Source organism: Mustela putorius, unplaced genomic scaffold, assembly GCF_011764305.1.
Source record: "Mustela putorius furo isolate JIRA1106 unplaced genomic scaffold, ASM1176430v1.1 tig00000580_pilon_pilon_pilon, whole genome shotgun sequence".
In the NCBI taxonomy this organism is placed as follows: domain Eukaryota; kingdom Metazoa; phylum Chordata; class Mammalia; order Carnivora; family Mustelidae; genus Mustela; species Mustela putorius.
The window spans coordinates 9730802-9750544 of NW_025421423.1; the positions used below are offsets into that span (position 1 = coordinate 9730802).

At 39.6% G+C, this 19743-nt stretch overlaps 2 protein-coding genes across 4 annotated transcripts in view; both read left to right on the plus strand.

Annotated features, from left to right (window-relative positions):
• Window positions 1-15695, plus strand: part of SLC44A1 (solute carrier family 44 member 1) — a 202014-nt gene extending 186319 nt beyond the window's left edge. Inside the window, exon 16 of the mRNA XM_045081650.1 lies at window positions 15482-15695. Within this exon, the coding sequence (XP_044937585.1) occupies window positions 15482-15496 (15 nt within the window). The 3' untranslated portion in view covers window positions 15497-15695. The remainder of the gene's footprint in view (window positions 1-15481) is intronic.
• Window positions 15696-19107: 3412 nt separating this feature from the next.
• Window positions 19108-19743, plus strand: part of FSD1L (fibronectin type III and SPRY domain containing 1 like) — a 73831-nt gene continuing 73195 nt past the window's right edge. For all 3 annotated transcript variants that reach the window (XM_004747737.3, XM_004747738.3, XM_004747739.3), the window contains exon 1: window positions 19108-19199. In XM_004747737.3, coding sequence (XP_004747794.1) covers window positions 19146-19199 — 54 coding nt within the window. In that variant the 5' untranslated portion in view covers window positions 19108-19145. The remainder of the gene's footprint in view (window positions 19200-19743) is intronic.

The following is a 19743-nucleotide window of genomic DNA, read 5'->3' on the forward strand; positions in this document are numbered from 1 at the left end:
CAAGTAATTCTGTATTTAGAAATTAAAGATGTGCAAAAAGATCTTGCCACAAATCAGAGTATAGTTCCTAATGATACCATATTGCAAGCAACCTGAATGTCCAGTAAGAGGGAATCCGATCAGTGAATTACAATGTATCTATACCTGTTCGTCCCCTGGTCGTTCCCATCTCAGTAAACAGCACTGTTAAATCAGTTGCTCAGGCTGGAAATCTACCATCATTTCTAAATTCCCCTCCCTCTATTTCAACCATTAGTCCAAGTCCTATCATTTTCCAAAATCAACAGGGAGTCATCTTACACATGTGTTAACTTAAGCAGGCAATAGATGCCATCAAGCCTAAAAGCCAATGTATGAAAGAGTTATGAATGCTTTCAAGGGTTTACTTGTCATGATACAAAGGAAATATATTATTCCCATAGCTACGTAAGTGGGTGTTGATGACTCCATCAGTGTCATATAGGATGAAATTAACTGAGAGATATAGAGAAACATGGACAAGGAAAAATTAGAAAACAATGATAGAGGGTCATACAGACAAAACATACAGCACTATGCTTTAAGGATGATTTATGAGATTTTTCAAAGTTAATTTTGACTAGATGCAATCAGTTCTGCCTTAAGTAGTCCTGAGCATCAGATCCTCACTCTTGTCCTCCTCCCTCTGGACCCCTTCACAGAGCAAAAAGTTCACAGAGCTGAGGGGATAAATAAATAATAAATAAATAAAATATTTTTTAAAAAATGTAAAAATATACTACACATAACGTTTGTGTGTGTCAGAAAAATCTGCAAGGTGCTACAGTGGTTTCCTGGGTTGCAAAATGCAAGTATAGTTCACTTTCGCTTATCTTTTAAATACTGAGTGTGTATTATCTTCATAATAAGAACATATCTTAGGGGGTGCCTGGGTGGCTCAGTGGGTGAAAGCCTCTGCCTTCGGCTCAGGTCATGATCTCAGGGTCCTGGGATCGAGCCCTGCGTCGGGCTCTCTGCTTGGTGGGGAGCCTGCTTCCTCCTCTCTGTCTCTGCCTGCCTCTCTGCCTACTTGTGATCTCTATCTGTCAAATAAATTAAAATTAAAATTAAAAATGAAAAAAAAGAATATATCTTAGTTTTTATAACCAAGTAAAGACATTAATATCCACCTGTACAGAAACTATCACCATAAACTGACATTTTACTTGGAAGTAGATTGGATGCCCAGCATTCTGGGAATGTTGAGCTAGGGTATGGCACATCAATTCAATAAAATGGTAGGTCACCATTAAAAAATCATTGTGAAGGATGCCACAGGATGGAAAATGCTAATGATATGATATTAGCTAAGAAATTTAAAAAGTGGGCTGGGATGCCTGGGTGCCGCAGTAGGTTGTGGGTCTGCCTTTGATTCAGGCTGTGATCTCAGGGTCCTGGATCAAGCCCAGTGTCAGGCTCCTTGCTCAGCGGGGAGCCTGCTTCTCCCTCTCCCTCTGCCTGCCGCTCCCCCTGCTTGGGTGCTCTCTCTGTGTCAAATAAATAAATAAAATCTTTAAAAAAAAGAACTGAAAAAAAAAAAGAAATTTGAAAAGTGGGATGAAATGATAAAAATAATCTTAAAATGATGTTACTGCTTTGCAGTGATAGAATTATGGTGATTTTTTTTTTGTTCACCAAACTCCCTGTACTATAATATTCTACGTTTCTACACGTTTGAACAATTTATTATTTGATCTCCTCTTGTTGCATGTTAATTTTTTTTAAGATTTTATTTATTTATTTGACAGACAGAGATCACAAGTAGACAGAGAGGCGGGCAGAAAGGGAGAGGAGAGGAAGCAGGCTCCCTGCGGAGCAGACAGCCCGATGCGGGGCTGGATTCCAGGACCCCGGGATCACGACCCCAGCCGAAGGCAGCGGCTCTAACCCACTGAGCCACTCAGGCGCCCCTGCATGTTAATTTTTTTTTGGTAAGAATATTTGTAGAATTTAGGCTTTGTGTATAAATTACTTCAAAGTAAAATCGCAAATGCCCTGGGATGTGAAATGTATCATTAATTCCACAAGGTGGCAATATCATAGTTGGTAAGCCGCATGAGAGCATTTGCTGGGGCTACTCAGCGCGTTGCATCGTTCCTAACGTTATTTCCTCTTATTTGAGCTTTGATTTACATTGGCATTTACATTCCTTTGAAGTCCTGAAAATGTAGTATATTTTGTGGGTTTTGTTTTTATTTATTTTTACTTATTTTTAAAGATTTTATTTATTTATTTGACACAGAGAGAGAGATCGCAAGTAGGCAGAGAGGCAGGGAGAGAGAGCGGGGGAAGCAGGCTCCCTGCTGAGCGCGGAGCGGTCGGGACTCAATCCCAGGACCCTGAGACCATGACCTGAGCTGAAGGCAGAGGCCCAACCCACTGTGAGCTACTCAGGAGGCCTTTATTTTTTTATTTTTTATTTTTTTTTTAACTTTCAGATCCTTATTCACTTAAAAACAACAATAATAAATTAATTACATATTAAATACATAACATACTTTGACAAAAAATATATATATACATATATATGTGTGTGTGTGTGTATATATGTCCCCCCCCCCCCCAGGGTGCCTGGGTGGCTCAGTCAGTTAAGCATCTGCTTAGGCTAAGGTCATGATCCCAGGGTCCTGGGATCAAGTCCCACAGGTTCCTTGCTCAGCAGGGAGTCTCCTTCTCCCTCTCCCTCTTCCTGCTACCACCCCTGCTTGTGCTCTCTCTCTCTCTCCTTCTCTCTCTGTCAAGTAAATAAAATCATATATATATATATAATCATATATATATAATCATACACACATATATATGTACATATATATGTATACACACACACATACATATATATGATTTTGGATATATATATCAAAAACAAAATAAATTAGTGAGAAGAGTGGCATTGTTTCCATTTTTGCAATCCCTTCAATGTCTAGCTTGCTAGAAGACAGCTAGAGCCTCATCTGCTGCTTCCTCAGTCTGTTGAGATAAGTTGTTTAGAGGAAGTATGTGAATTAAAAAATATGGCCTCACCCAGGTATATAGTTGGAAAAGAGAGAAGTATTTTAAAAATCTTTTCATAGAATTGTAGATATTCTTCTCTGATAATAACACCTGGAATCCTAAGTAAATTTCTTTCTTTTTTTTTTTATAAACATATATTTTTATCCCCAGGGGTACAGGTCTGTGAATCACCAGGTTTACACACTTCACAGCACTCACCAAAGCACATACCCTCCCCAATGTTCATAATCCCACCCCTTCTCCCAAACCCCCTCCCCCCAGCAACCCTCAGTTTGTTTCCTTGCAGATCATCCAAGCAAAAGATCAGCAAGGAAATAAAGGTCTTTATTTTTAAATTATAGGGAAAATGATTCCCCTAACTGGGAGGATGTGAAGGTCTCTCTAGACCCATGCATTCTTGGTTCCTCACTACTTCTTTGCTTCCTAAGTCTTTTTTCTTTTTTAAAGTAACAGTTAAATACTATCAACTGCTATTTCCTGAAAACATTTTATGAGTAAGTCATTGTTCTGGGTCCTTCTATGCATTTACTTCATTTACTCTTGCACAGTGGGTGTTCTTCATTTTACAGATGAAAAAACAGAGGCTAAGGGAAGATTGATTGGTAATTTGCCCAAAGTCCAGTTATTTTTTGCCAGAGCTTGGATTCAAGTCCAGTCTCTGTAAAGAAATTGTTAAATGGAAAAATTGAAAAATAAGTGAATAAATGAGTAAATAAATGACTATACATAAATGAAAGAGAGTGCATGTGGGTATCCATCTACTATCTATCTAATCCAAATCATATTAAAAATAAAAGGTTACAGTAAATTAAATACATATTGAATAATTACTGTCCTGTTTTCCCTTAACATAAAATATGAGAATTTTATTGTGTGTTATTAAAAATTCCTAGTAGATAGGACTAATAGATTTACAACCTTCTTTCATTTTATGTACTATATTTTCTTCAGTCTTTCTTCTATAATTGAATTTAGCAGTTCCCTCTCAAAATTAGAGTTATTAATAATGTTAAAGCAATCACTTTTGCATAGAAATCTTTGTCTTTATCATTTTTCATTGTTAAGGATACATTCCTGGAACTTGACTGACTTATTAGGTAAAAAGAAATAAACTTCTGGGATGCCTGGGTGCCTCAGTTGGTTAGGCGACTGCCTTTGGCTCAGGTCGTGATCCTGGAGTTGTGGGATCCAGTCCATATTGGGCTTCCTGCTCAGCAGGGAGTCTGCTTCTCCCGCTGACCTCTCTCCTCTCTTGTTTTCTCTCTCTCTCAAATAAATTTTTAAAAAAATTTTTAAAAAGCAATGAACTTTCAAGGGTTCTTGTTAAGTTAAAGTTAAGTTAGAGTAACACATTTTCCTTTTAATATATGTAGAAAATATTTCCAGAAAAGAGAGAAAACCTTACCCCCTAACCCCCTAACCACAATTAACTAATTGTATGATTTTATTTCCTGCTATATATTTATGTATCTATAATATTTATCCACCTATATATCTCATTTCCACAGTTAATGATAAAACATATATACATAGAAACTTTCATATCCTGTCCTTACCATTTAACAATATATATAGGTATATAAATAAATATAACACAAACATATTGCAGATCATTAAATATTCTTCAGAAACATGATTATGATAGTGGATTTATATTTCCTCATATTAATGTTTTATCATTAAACTTTTAGATTATGTATAATCTTATGATTGTAGACTTGTATTTGTCACACTGCTGATTGGTTCCTTAAGATAGACATCCGGAAGTGGTATCACTAGGTCAAAAGGTAAAGGGACTTTATGAATGTTGATACATGTTGCCAAATTGCTTTTAAGAAAGGTTGTACCAATTTACTAAAGTAAATATTTACTAAGGTCTATGAATGTCTCCATTTTCCCACACCTGGCAAATAGTCCTGATGCCATTCTCATTCACTTCTGATAACCCTAAAGCCAGAAGATGAATGATAGTCTCTTGTAAAAACATTGCATTTCTTTATTAGTGAGTTGAATATTTTGCATTAATTTATCAGTCCTTTATATTTCTTCTTCTGTAAATTCTCTGTTCATGTCCTGTGCCAATTTTGCTATTGAACTATCACTGCTTTCCTTCCTGTTGGATAAGAGATTTTTTGATATCAGGGATATTAGCACTTTTTCAGTCATATTCATAGCAGATATTTTTCCTTATTTATAATATGTCTTTTAATTTTGCTAGTGATATTTTATGTATAAGTGGTTTAAATTTTTATGATAGACAAATTGATTTATTTTGTGTTATTTTTCCAGTTTTTTGTTCAAGTTTTTCCCTATTCTCCTAAATCAATAAAATACTTACCTCTATATTCTTCTATTTTTCACATATTTTTTCTTTTTAACATTAAGATATAATGTATGTTGTGTTTTCAATGATTCTATCTATCATTTTTCATATTTATTAATAGCCAGAAATAATCTCGTTATATAATATGAAAAGAAGCCCATATTGAATATTAAACGAATTTCCACCAAATCATTTATTGACTAATTCATCCCTTCCCTCACTGGTTTGTAAAGATGTTTTATCATATGCAGTAGACCCCTTAAAATTTCCAAGAAGTAAATTAATAAGCCAAGAGTTTGGACTTTGGACTTTGTGATCAGCCACATCTGGGTTCAGATTCTGGCTCTGCTATTTTTTTTTTTTTATTTGAAATAAGTTACTTAGCTCATCAAACCCTAAGCTCCCCCATCTATAAAAGAGGGATTGTGAAGAGGATCCTATTCTTTGGTGCATACAGAGCGTTTAGCAGGAGGTGTGTCACCTGGGAAACATTCTATAGGGTATGTATTTGCTACCATAACTATGACTGTGATATTGGTAAAGTTATTCCATATTTTAATAAATCTCAGTGTTCTTGAATGGTGTAGGAAGCTTTAATGAGTTACTGGGAATCTGAAAAATAAAACAAAGCCACATTTGTTTTAACCAGTAATGAGTTACTGGGAATTTGATTAAAAAAATAAAACAAAGCTGCATTCACATCTCCATAGTGGATATTAGCTGGGCTCACTCTCAGTTGAGTGACACTCTTCCAGATCCACAGGCACACAACTCCTATTATGCCCTAGAAGGAAGACCCGAAGGATAAAAAAAACAAAAACAAAAACAAAAACACAGATTATCTCAAAGCCTGGAGGGATATGAGAGTACAGCTTTCTGCATTACTATAATTTTTTGATAATAATTATGTATATTGAGGGACAAACAATAAAGAAGTTTCCATTGGGAAAACTGCGTACCTGAGCAAATTTTAGAGCTAAATCGTCACGAAGATTCAGAGCTCATTGCCAACGGTAAAAACAGCAATGCTTAAATCTGTAAACGCAGAGAAGCCTTGGAGGAACTGTTTCAAGGCATATTTCTTGTTTCATTGATCTCTCTGGTTTTCTGCGTCAGTTTTGTTTATTGTAGTTTTAGATTGCACTTTCATGTCTGTGAAGCCAATTCCCACCTTAATCTTTATTTTGAAGTTTTATTTAATAGCAACTCTTGCCCATTATTCTTCTAGATGAAATGCAGATTAATTTTTAAGCCTCTCCAACTGCCTACCTGCCATCGCCACTTGGATTTCTAATAAGCATGACAAATGTAACATTCCCTACCTGAACTCTCAGTAAATAGCCACTCTGGCCTTGCGTTGGCTGAGAACAGAAGCTGTGAATCATCCTTGACCATGCTTTTTCTCTCACGCCCTACACCCGGCCCATTAGCAAATCCTGTCAACTCTATTTTTCCATAGAGAGCCATAATACAATCGTTCTCACCTCCTCCATTGCTGCTACCCTTTATGCTTACCTGGAAAATGGTAACAGGTTCTTAACTCATCTTCTTGCTTCCAGCCTTGTTCCCCTACATTTTCTTCTCAGCACAAGAGTCAGAGCGATCCTTTTAAAATCTAAGTCTGATCTCATCAGTCCTCTGCTCAAAACTCTCCAAAGGCTCGCCTTCTCATTCAGAATAAATAGAATAGGTTTCAGAGTCCCTACATGATTCACCCTCCACCCGCTAACCCATCTATTGCTACTCTCAAATCATTTCCTACCATTCTGTCTTCAATCATTCTGTGCTAGCTGGAGACCTCCTCCAGCATCTTCTGTTCTCCATGTAACCAGGGGTAACTCAGGGCCTTTGTACTTGCTTCCACAGGTCTCGTGCCCTCATTTGCCTCAGGTCTCAGTACAAATGTTACCTTATCAGTACCTCCTTCCTTGAACTACTTAGAGAAAAGAGTGACCCAACCACCACAGTCCCTGTCTGCTTAATACCCTTCATTTTTCCATATAGCATTTTTTATCCTTTGATATATAAAATCACTTAGTAACTGTTTATTGTCAAAAAGTCCTCTGCAGTTTTAAGCAGAAGACTACTAGATTTATAAATTAATTTGGAAAACATTATTTTTTTTTAGATTTTATGTATTTATTTGACAGACAGAGATCACAAGTAGGCAGAGAGAGAGGAGGAAGCAGGCTTTCCACCGAGCAGAGAGGCCGATGCGGGGTTCCCTCCCAGGACCCAGGATCATGACCTGAGCCAAAGGCAGAGACTTTAACCCACTGAGCCACCCAGGCGCCCCTAGGAAAACATTATTTTAAAAATAATTATTCTTCCTATTCAGAATTGAACCTGGAAAGAGAGTGTAACTCTGACCAGTTTCAAGAGCCTCCACATGTCCAGCCCAGCATCCTCAAATTCATCTGATAAATAATGAATTCCCAGTCTCTCCTGTGCACAATAAACCAGTCTTGATTGAGGACTTCCATTTCTGGCCTACTTCCAACATTTTCCAGGGTTACCAAAAACAGTACTTTGACTCTACTACCATTTTTCATTTGCTAAAAACAGTTAAATGGTGGCTCTAGTTTTTGAATAGTTGCTTTATAGGCCTTCTCTTTGTCAATAATTACCTTGTAGGCCAACTGTCTGTTCAGACCACTCCTTGTTAGAAGTAATAAAACCTTATCATTTGTGTATAATAGAATGCCTGTTGTTCCATTTCACTTGGTTGAAGGTAGCTGGGGGGAGGCATCTGCAGGATTGAAGAAAACACCCAAAAGGATATTATTTTATTAACAAAGTATATGGAAGGGGGACAGAGACAGTGATTCTCTGGGCCTGGAAGTTTTATCCTTATTTCTTTAGGGACCAAAGCTTTGATGCAATGTGGTCTTCTAGACCAAAGGTGGACCCCAGAGATCACAGAGTAGCATGGTACAGAGTTTGTGTCTGGTAATGTTCTATTATGATGAGAGCTAGAACAAGAGCCATAACCCTGAACTTTGGAACAAAGATGGTTTTCCGCTCAGCACAAGTTTTATTGCAGTGCATTGCGGAAAACCCAGAAAGACAGCCCTGATTTTTTTTTTTAAGATAAATTTGTTTGTTTATTTATTTATTTGAGAGAGACAGAGAGAGCACGTGCACACACACACCCTAGCCAGAGGAGGGACAGAGGGAGAGAATCTAAAGCAGTCTCCGCTGAGATGTGGGACTTGATCTCATGACCCTGAGCCAAAACTAAGGGTTAGATGGCTAACTGACTGAACCACCCAGACGCCCCAAGACAACCCTGATTTTTAAACAAAATTTTCCTTTTTAAGTTGCTTAAAATCGAGCCTTACATTTGCCATAATAAAAACTAAGAACTTCTGCTCATCAAAAGACACCACTAGGGGCACCTGGGTGGCTCAGTGTGTTAAGCCGCTGCCTTCGGCTCAGGTCATGATCTCAGGGTCCTGGAATCGAGTCCTGCATCGGGCTCTCTGCTCAGCAGGGAGCCTGCTTCCCTTCCTCTCTCTCTGCCTGCCTCTCTGCCTACTTGTGATCTCTCTCTGTCAAATAAATAAATAAAATCTTAAAAAAAAAAAAAGACACCACTAACAGAGAGAAAAGACAAGCCACAGATTGGAAAAGTGACATTATTCAATACACATTTGATAAAGAATTCCTATCCAAAATTTATAAAGAATTTCTGCAAATGAGTATGAAAAAGACAACCCAAATGGTTAAAAGACTTGAGCAGGCACTTCCCAAAAGAGAACAGTTAAATGCTCAATGAGCATATAAAATGTGCTTACCATCTTCAGTTATCTAGGACATGCAAATTAAAATCATAATGTGATACTACTACCCACCCGTCGAAATGACTAAAATTTAAGGTGTTGGCTAGGTTGAAACTCTCACTCACTGCTCATGGGAAAACAAATTGGTTCCCAACAAATTGGAAACTTATTTGCTGTATTATTGAAGCTAAAAATAAATATATGTCCTAAGATCCAGCAAGTTCACTCCTGTGTATATGCCCAATGGAAGTGTGGGCATATGTGTGCCAAAAGATATGCTTAATAATCTTCATGAATGGATTATTTATAAGAGCCAAAAACTGGAAAAAACTCTATGTCAACTATACTACAATTTAAAAAAACAGTAAAGGGTTGCCTGCGTGGTTCAGTTGGTTAAGCATCTGCCTTGAACTCTGGTCATGATCCTAGGGTCCTGGGATCAAGACCTACATCAGGCTCCCTGCTCAGAGGGGAGACTGCTTCTCCTTCTTCCTCTACCTGCTGCTCCCCCTGCTGTGCTCTCTCTTTCTCTCTCAATTAAGTAAAAATAAATAAAATCTTCAAAAATATATTAAAAAATAGTAAAAAGTGGAAATTATTCATGTCCACAATATTCAAATGGATTAATAAATTGTGGTATATTTAAACAATAGCATACTACACAGAGGTGAAAAAGAATGAGCTACAACTAAATTGAAACAGCATGAATAAATCATGCAGATATAATATTGAGCAAAAAGCTAGACACAAATACATTTGTATCACACATACAGTGTGATTTCCTTTAACTCAAGTTTAAGAACAGGTAAAAGTCATCTATGGTAAAACCCAAGAGAATAATGGTTACTTTGTGGAGGGTTTTGACTGATGGGCCATGAGGGAGTCTTCCCGGGTGCTGGAAATATTCTATATGCCAATCTGGATGTTATATGCATACGTATACATGCAAAACTGCATTAGGTGTGTATACTTAAAATTTGTGTACTTTATTGCATTTAAGTTGTCATTAAAATTTTTAAATGTCTATTAAAAAATAAACTTTTCCAAACACCATCCTCTATTCTGTGAAGTCAGACAACGGCCCCTTCTTATCCCCAACAGACAGCTAGAGGGGTATTCTCTAAAGAGGCTAGAATAGAATTTAAGGGGATATAAGAAGCAGAGCTACCACACTTAAATCAGGGGGATTAATTGGAAGTCTGAATACTGGAAGAGAGGACCTGATGCCTTCTTTCTTCTTTCAGCTCCTGGAATCCTAGCAACTGGGCCTTTGCCCACTAAGTTGGAAATTGGAAAATTATTCTCTGGGGAACCCGACTAGGCCTAGAGAAAATACCTAGAGAAACTAACACAGGTTCTCCAACTAAAAGGCCCAGCCAAATCACCTTGAGTGAAGCACTTCAACTCTACCTACAAATAAAAAACTTCCAACTAGCTTTTCATGCTCCAATCTTTTTTTTTTTTTTTCCTTTTTAAGATTTTCTTTATTTATTTGAGAGAGAGAGAACGCAACCAAGAGAGCACAGGTAGAGGCAGGGGCAGACGAGAGGGAGAAGCAGACTTCTCATTGAGCAGGGAGCCTGATGCAGGGCCACTTCAGGGCCCTGGGATCCTGACCTGAGCCAAAGGCAGCTGCTTAACTGACTGAGCCACCCAGGCACTGCTCAAGGCCCCATTCTTAAATAAGAATTACCAGACCCTTGAGTCAAGTCTCTATGACAGGAGAGAGATCAAAACAAAGAGAAAACAACAAAATGACTTGGAGGAAACTGAAGTAAGGTGCAAGATAACATTTTCAAACGAACTAAATTCAAGGTATCCTGGGTGGCTCAGTCAGTTAAGCAACCAACTCTTGATTTCGGCTCAGGTTGTGATCTCAGGGTCTTGGGAATGAGCTCCATGTCGGGCCCCATGCTCAGGGAGAGTCTGACTAAAGATTCTCTCACTCCCTCTCTCTGCCTCTCCCACTGCTCGCTCGCTCTCTCAAACGAATAACTCTTTTTTAAAAAATGCTAAATTCAGATAGATAATAAAAGAGATTATGTAGTAAAAATAAATTGACAAAAGGGGAAAAAAAGAAAACAGAAAAAGTCTTTCCCCTTTTAAACTACATTAGGGAAATGTTTAAATAATAATTATACATCTACTTAATGAAATATTATATAACCCTTAAAAAATATACATAAAATAAATACCAGAGACATAAGAAATGCTTATAATAAAATGTGAGGTAAAAAGAACACAGGCTTAGCCAAAGATAAAGGGGAATTCATAATCCTGAAATAGGTATGCTACAATGGTGAAATTATTAATAAATTTTTCTTTTTGTAAAAATTCATTTTAATTTTATACTGCGTTTTTAAACAGACAAGGGAAACATCAAAAAGCTTAAAAAAAATAGAACTGGTAAAAATCCTATGTTGGCTGTTTAAAATTCCATGCCAAGTATTTCTTTTGGAAAGAGTTGCTGTCAAATATGCTCAGTGTCTGAAATCTTTATAACTATTAGCTCTTTGCTAATGGGATACTATTCCCTAGTAGGGTACTAAAGGGTACGGAATTTAAGTTGTTTCCATCTAAAAAACTGTCTGACAAAAGGGTATTGTTTCTCTTCCTTAAGAGAGAGAATGGGAAATTACCCACTCCTGGTGGGAAAAATATGGCCATTTGTTTAGATGTTACCATGAACGCCTTCTTTTTACTCCAGCTATGCAGGGGAAAATGAAAGGAATACTGAATGAAAATGAAAGGAATACTGAAATGAAAGGTACTGAAAGGAATGCAGAGCCCATGTTATATTGGAGGCTAGGAAGGGCACTTAAACTTTGCCTATTAATTAGCTCTATTCGCTAATGAGCTCTTTGAGCAAGGTTAATAGATAGACTCCTGATAATTGAACCAGAGAAAAGCCACTGGCAGCTTAAAGGCAGCTGATACCATAGTTTTCCTTAAAGGACACTCTAATATTCCTGGCCAGAGGGAATAATACCGGCAGTCATGTTACTGAGGTACTTTCCACCAGTGGTGGTGAGAGCTCATTTTAGCACCCTCTGTTATCAAACACGAGATTTCAGGAAATCTCTGTGTGAAGTCCTGTGTAGAGAACTGCGGTTTATTGTATAAGAAGCAAACTTTATTGGATTAGCTAATTAGATCTAGTCTTGGACGTGAAATCTGGGCTCCCAGAGGTTCTGACATAAAGGGAAAATTCAGGGAGTCTTGCAATGAATGTTATAATAATGCTTCGGGATGAGTTCGATACTGTTAGATGCACAGCATCTAACTTTCCTACGGCCCCTACTGTTCAAGGGCAGTAGGAAAGATGATTATAAAGTGTCGTATAAAATCTTACTCAATCAGACTACACACATCATAGAGATTTCATGTGTTACTCTTTAATGGTTCAGAAAAGTAGTATAGACAGAGTGGCATTAATAAAACATATGTGATAAAATGTAAATGATTGCCAATTTTGGTGAAGGTGATACAGGAGTCCTTTTTCTTTTTTACAACTTTTCTAGAAATCTAAAATTATTTCAAAATAAAAGATTAACAAAAAGAAAGGAAATTCCTAGTTTGTTAAGAGTTTTAAATCATGTATGAATGTTGAATTTTATCAAATTCCTTTACTGTATCTATACAAATGAATACCTACAGTTTCTTTTTTTAAAACTTTTTAAAAAGATATTTATTTATTTGACACAGAGAAAGATCACAAGTAGGCAGAGAGGCAGGCAGAGATAGAGGGGGAAGCAGGCTCCCTGCTGAGCAGAGAGCTGGATGCAGGGCTCGATCCCAGGACCCTGAGATCATGACCCGAGCCAAAGGCAGAGGCTTTAACCCACTGAGCCACCCAGGCGCCCCTACATACATTTTCTTTTATACTAATAACTGGGTATATGGTGAGATTTTAGTGTTAAGCCATCTTTGATGATTGAAATAAACACGCATTTTATGTTTAAAAAAAAGACTATATTTTTTACATTTGGCTTCTTAAACAATATTTTACAGTCTCAGAATAGAAGGGAAGCTAACTGTAGTGTTGTCCCTTGGATCCTGGGATAGAAAAGGACATTAAGGAAAATGAATGAAATCTGAATAAAGTATAAAGTGTAATTAATTAGCATATACCAATATGGGTTCGTTAATTTTAACAAATGTCCATAGTGATGTAAGATACAAACAGTAGGGAAACAGGGTGTGGTGTATATGGGAATTCTCTGTATTATTTTTGCAACTTTTCTGCAAACCTAAAACCATTCTAAAATTGAAAAGTGTATCTAAATTACAAAAACAGGAGGAAAAACTTTTATGTCAATTTCAGACCAATCACAACTTGGGCCTCAGCCTAGTGTTCAGAACGTAAGACAGAAACTAAGCATCCGCCACTCTCGGGTATCGGTCTAATCATAGCTTGTGTTTGTTTCAGTGGCAGGAAAAAAAATCTTGAAAGTTGAAACTACAAATCGAAGTATGTGAAATCATAAAACATGGAAGTGATGAGACAGCGACGTTTAGAAACGGTGTTCTAGAACATAGGAAAGCATCGTCACTTCTTGAGTGAGGAAATGATGCAATGAGAGAAATGATTTAGGGATTTACTCTATCAGCAGTTTGCCAAATGGATTGAAGATGGGGAGAAATCTTTGGCAGGGGATCAGCAAAAAGGCAATAATTGGCATGGGAAACAAAAATTTCGGGACTAAAACCCTAAAATGAAACACGGGGCAAGGGTTTCAAGCAACATTAGTCTTAGTGCCACATACAACCCGTTTTAGGTGCCTGGGCACAAGCAGGGCCCACCGGGGAGATGTGTTTCAGGGTGATCTTAGCCTGACTCCACTGTACATTTGAATCCTAGAGCCAACTGTATGTCCCCTCGTTCAAGTCCAAGCTCTCTTGGCGTCTTGTCAGGACCGCATCATCCCCTCTGCTTGTCCTTGCTGCCGCCCTGTGCTTGTCTCATAGTTGAGCTGGAGTCAATGCTTCTTTTCTATTTTTAACCCACCCTACTGGGCTTTTTAAAAAGTTTTTATTTGGAAAATATTTCAAACTTATGAAAAGCTGCATGGATAAGAATGGTACACAGAACACTAGGACTCTTGTCACACCTATTGTTAAACATTTCTCTCCCTCTCTCTCTCTCTCTATAGGGACACCCAATATTTTTGAACCATTGGAGAATGATTTGCATACATCATGGCCCTTTAGTCCTAACCACTTCATTATGTATTTCCTAAGAATAAGGATATCCTTTTATAAAACCACAGCACATAGCTGCCGGCTTTGGTATACTGTACTCGGTCACCGTTTCTTGAACTGAACCGAATGATGGAAACACCCATCTTCCTGGTTTGACCTGTCCTACTGCTGAGTCACAGGAGACGGAACTCCAGAGTCTCATGTGAATTTCAGGTTTGGCTCTTGGAGAGTATCACAGATTCAGATTTTTCAGATTCCTTTTGAATTGGATTCATTATGTGTTTGTTTGACTTCATTGTTCAGCTATTCTGAAAACATCTTTTTCAAAGAATAATGCTGACACCAACACTGGCAAACACTAACAGGACAATCATGATTATTCAGGGACTGTTCTTAATTCTCACAAGTGTAAAGAAACATACCATGAGGGGCGCCTGGGTGGCTCAGTGGGTTAAAGCCTCTGCTTTCAGCTCAGGTCATGATATCAGGGTCCTGGGTTTGAGCCCCACATTGGGCTCTCTGCTCAGTGGGGAGCCTGCTTCCCTCTCTCCCTCTGCCTGCCTCTCTGCCTACTTGTGATCTCCCTCTCTCTGTCAAATAAATAAATAAAATCTTAAAAAAAAAAAAAAAGGAACATACCATGACTATCTTCATTTTTATACGGGCGGGGGGATGTAGACACGGACCTTAAATAACTTGACTCCAAATATAAAGCTGATGAGGACGGGGCGCCTGGGTGGTTCAGTGGGTTAAAGCCTCTGCCTTTGGCTCGGGTCATGGTCCCAGGGTCCTGGGATCGAGCCCCACATCAGGCTCTCTGCTCAGTGGGGAGCCTGCTTCCTCCTCTCTCTCTCTGCCTGCCTCTCTGCCTACTTGTGATCTCTGTCAAATAAATAAATAAAATCTTTAAAAAAAAAAAAGCTGATGAGGACAAAAGATCAAGATTTGAACTTAGGGTCTTTTCTTATTTGTTAATGTGTGTGTGTGTGTGTGTGTGTGTGTGTGTTTGTACTTAGCCTTCTTCCATTTCACAGCATTTTCTCTAAAGATGACCCCACGCTATTTCTTGTTATTGATTGATTCTCGTTGTGTCGTGTTCCCCTAGGACAGAAGCATTCATTTTCCTGATGTGTTTATTTTTCAGCTGAAGCGAAGGTGACTGGTCCCATGAGGCCGGAAGAATGAACTCAGAAGAGGCTGTTTACACGAGGGTCTCCCACTCACCAGCTGTTGCAAGTCTGTGGATGAAGAGCGGGATCTTATTACTTGGATGGAAGCGTGCGACCGTGTTGCCGAACTGCACCAGCAGCCGAGCGGATTTGGCACAGCGGGGCTGGCTAATAAATGATTCATCAGAAGTATCTGATACAAATTCATCTTGTAACAGCGTCTTCAAAGTTTGCGTTGCCTTCTTATCTAGCCTCGTGTGTGTTTCTGTGATCTCTGCTGCTTCTCTCTCCAGCACCGCTACTGGCCTGAAGGCTGGATCCGCAATGGAATTCTCCTCATTCGGGCTATTTATAGACTCAGTGTGGGTTCATAACTATTTATTGAATGCTTATTCCATGCCAGTCATTAGACTGCATGCTTGAAAACATCTGATCTTCACAAAAATCCTATAAAGTTGCACCTACTTCCTCCATTTCGTCTGTGAAGAAACAGAGAGAGGCTCAGAGAGGTTGTGCGCTCTGTGTCAGATCACACAGCTGGCAGAGACAGGGCGCTGTCTAGATCTAGATCCACAGCGCTTTGCCTAACACACTGCTTTGCCTATGGTCACTGGCATTCCTTTCATAACTAGAGACGGGGATGGGGCTGTGTATGGGAAGTGTCTAAGAGGGAGGGTCGGGGAAGCTTTAGAGGCATTGAGTAATAATGGAATTATTTTCTAAGAAGAATAACACAATGTGCTTTTAGATTAAAGGCTGATAAACTTGGCCTGTGAGTCAAATCTAGCCCCCAACCTATTTTTGTAAATAAAGTTTTATGGGAACACAGACATCTCCAATCCTGTCTGTGTTGTCTATGACTGCTTTCTCTCTACATAGTTGCATAGTTGTGGCAGAGATCATATGGCCTGAAAAAGCCTAAAATATAGACTGTCTGGGTGTTTCCAGAAAAAGTTAGCTGATCCCTGTTTTAGGTGACTTAGGAAGAAAGCCAAGTTATTATTTTTTCCTTTGGACTGAAAAACTACCTAAAGATTCGTAATGCTGAGATATTCACTGTATTTTAATGGTGGAGGAGGTGGTGGCACAGTCAGGATGGGGGTGGAGGTTTTGGGGATCTAACCCGGGAAGCTTAAGGGACAAGGACTAGGAGGGAGACATCTGGGTCTCTGGGTCCCCAGCCAACTCCCCACCCCAGACTCATCCCACTCATGTCCTTCCTATTCCTCCTGCCAAATCACGTTTCCTAAAATAACCCCTTGCTCATGAACCTGTAAGTGGTTTCCCACTTACAACATGCTCAAATCCCAACACCCCAGCCTGGAATTTAGAGACTATAACAATCTGACCCCTACTAATCTCTTTTCACATCCTGCCTTTTTTTTTTTTTTTGTAATCATGAGGAAGTCATGCTAGATTTGAATTTATGTCTCAAAGTCAATTTGTCTTTGATTCTTTTTTTTTTTTTTTTTTTAGTTTTTTTAAAATGTCAATTCCAGTATGGCTAACATACAGTGTTACATTAGTTTCAGGTATACAAAACAGTGATTCAAGAATTGTATGCATTATTCAGTGCTCATCATGATAAATGTACTCTTTAATCCCCATCACCTATTTCACCCATCCCCCCTCCTTTTGAGTCACTTTTTTCTTTTTTAGAGAAAGGGAGAGCATGCTGGGCAGGGTGTAGTGGTGGGAGGCAGTGAGAGACAGAGAGAGAACATCCTTTTGTTAAAATTTTTTTTTTAGGGGCGCCTGGGTGGCTCAGTGGGTGAAGCTGCTGCCTTCAGCTCAGGTCATGATCTCAGGGTCCTGGGATCGAGTCCCGCATCGGGCTCTCTGCTCAGCGGGGAGCCTGCTTCCTCCTCTCTCTCTCTGCCTGCCTCTCTGCCTATTTGTGATCTCTCTCTGTCAAATAAATAAATAAAATCTTAAAAAAAAATTTTTTTTAATTTTTATTTTACTTATTAACATATGATGTATTATGTGCTTCAAGGGTACAGGTCTGTGAATCATCAAGTCTTACACAATTCTTTTTTTTTTTTTTAAGACATCTATGTATTTATTTGACACAGAGAGAGATCACAAGTAGGCAGAGAGGCAGACGGAGAGAGAGGAGGAAGCAGGCTCCCCGCCGAGCAAAGAGCCCGATGCAGGGCTCGGATGCAGGGCTCTATCCCAGGACCCTGAGACCATGACCTGAGCTGAAGGCAGAGGCTTTAACCCACTGAGCCACCCAGGTGCCCCTTGTTTTTAAATTGTAATACAAGCTTCCTCCCACATTGCTATGTATTTTTCAAAAAGATAATTTTTCATGCTGCAGAATATTCCTTTATTTGTATGTTCCAATGTTTTCTTAATACTTCTCCGGGATCAGGGGCATTGAGGGCTCCTTTTTCTGTTCATTTCACCTCCTATCTCCATTCTCCAGAGTTGTTCTCCTCATTCCCTCCCACCTTTGCTCAGGCTGTTTCTTTGGCTTGGAGAGGATCCTGTCTTCCCTTCATGCCTGCTGTCTTAAGTTACCCCATCCAGCTTTGGTTCTGTCACTTTCCTTCTTCAAATTTCAATTGCTAGAGAGAAGTCCAGCAGAATGAGAGAGATGGATTTCAAGAGACTTGTTTCCCGGAAGTTCTGACGTGGCACCATCTGAATCTGACGGTAGCCCGACAGTATCAAAGGCTCACAGACACTATTATCTCCTGGCACTGTGCTCAGGAGAATGGTTTCTTTTAGAAAATAATAACTGATAGGGGCATCTGGGTGGCTCAGGCAGTTGAATGACTTGACTCTTGACTTCAGCTCAGGTCAGGATCTCAGGGTCATGAGATCGAGCCCCTTGTTGGGCTCAGTGCTGGGCATGGAGTCTGCTTAAGGTTATCTCTCTTCCTCCCTCTGCCCACCCCTCCCACCCCACTCCACTCATGCTCTCTCTCAAAAAATAAAAATAAAAATAAATAATGGAGAGCTACCATATATTATATACTTGACATAAATCAGACATGATTCTAGGTAAGCACTTTACATACACTGTCATTTATCTTCCTGACAACCCCCTTCAAGTGGGTATTACTAATAGTCTCATTTTACAAATAAGACCACTGAGGTAAAGAGGTTACTGGATCGCCCAAGGCCACACAGTGGGAAAGTGGTAGACTCGGCATGTGGACTCAGTCTGGCATCAGAATCTGGGTGCTCAATTCACCAGCACCCTTTATCAATCTCTCCGTCTCATTCTGGCCCACACCATTCTCCAAGTATATGCAGAGGGAGAGGGGCTGCTGAGTAATGTTCTCACTAGGAACAGTGAGCCTGTTACTGTGTTAGAGAGCCAGGCAGGGGTGGTGGGGTGTGGGCAGCATCCTTTCACAATGGAGAGATCAACAGGCAGAAACATTTGCTTTGTGCTTGGTCATTCTCTGAACAAGAGGAGTCCAGAGGCGTTTCGAGAGCCAAGGCAGGCTGCGATGGAAACATCTGTGTCTTCCAGACTTCACTTACCTGGTGTCTCCGGTGCCTAGCAGAAAGCAAGCCATCACGCACGGAGAAGGTATTGTGACATAGCAACATCATAATGGCTACAGTTCAGTTAACTGCCCCTTTCATGCCCTATCCCAGGAAGGAGAGGGGCCTCTTACAATGGAGCGTATGAGAGTGGGGGTGGGGAGAAGGGATACAGAGCACATTCCAGAGGTGAGTACAATTGCAAAGCTGAGTCAGAAAGGGAACGAATCATTACTGGCTTCGAGTTTGCAGCATGACAGCACCTCAGGGTTCAGAAAGATGTTAAAAGTGATCTCTGCCATCTACCCTTCCACTGCCTGATCCCCTAGGAAAGCTCTGCCAGGCACATGCTTAGCCCCTGCTTGGACACCTCCACAGACAGGGACCCGCCACCCAAGTCCATTCCAGCTCTGTATGGCTGTTAGGAAGCTGGACTTTTTGTTGACCGGAAATGCATCTTCTAGTAGCTTCCACTCATCGGGTCTAATTCTATTGGTAGGATATTAGAGAACAAGTCACTGGCCTCTTCCACACCACAGCCCTAGAGAGATTTGAAGCCAATGATCACGTCCTCTCTGACATGAGAAACTTTTCCTTTCCAGGCTAAATACTCATAGGCACTTTTCATTGTGTCTCGTCTCACGGTTTCCAGGCCCTCTGTCATGTTGGTGTGCACTGATTGCTGCCCATTTTGCTTAGAGCTCTCCAACTACGGAGCTAGACCACAGCAGAC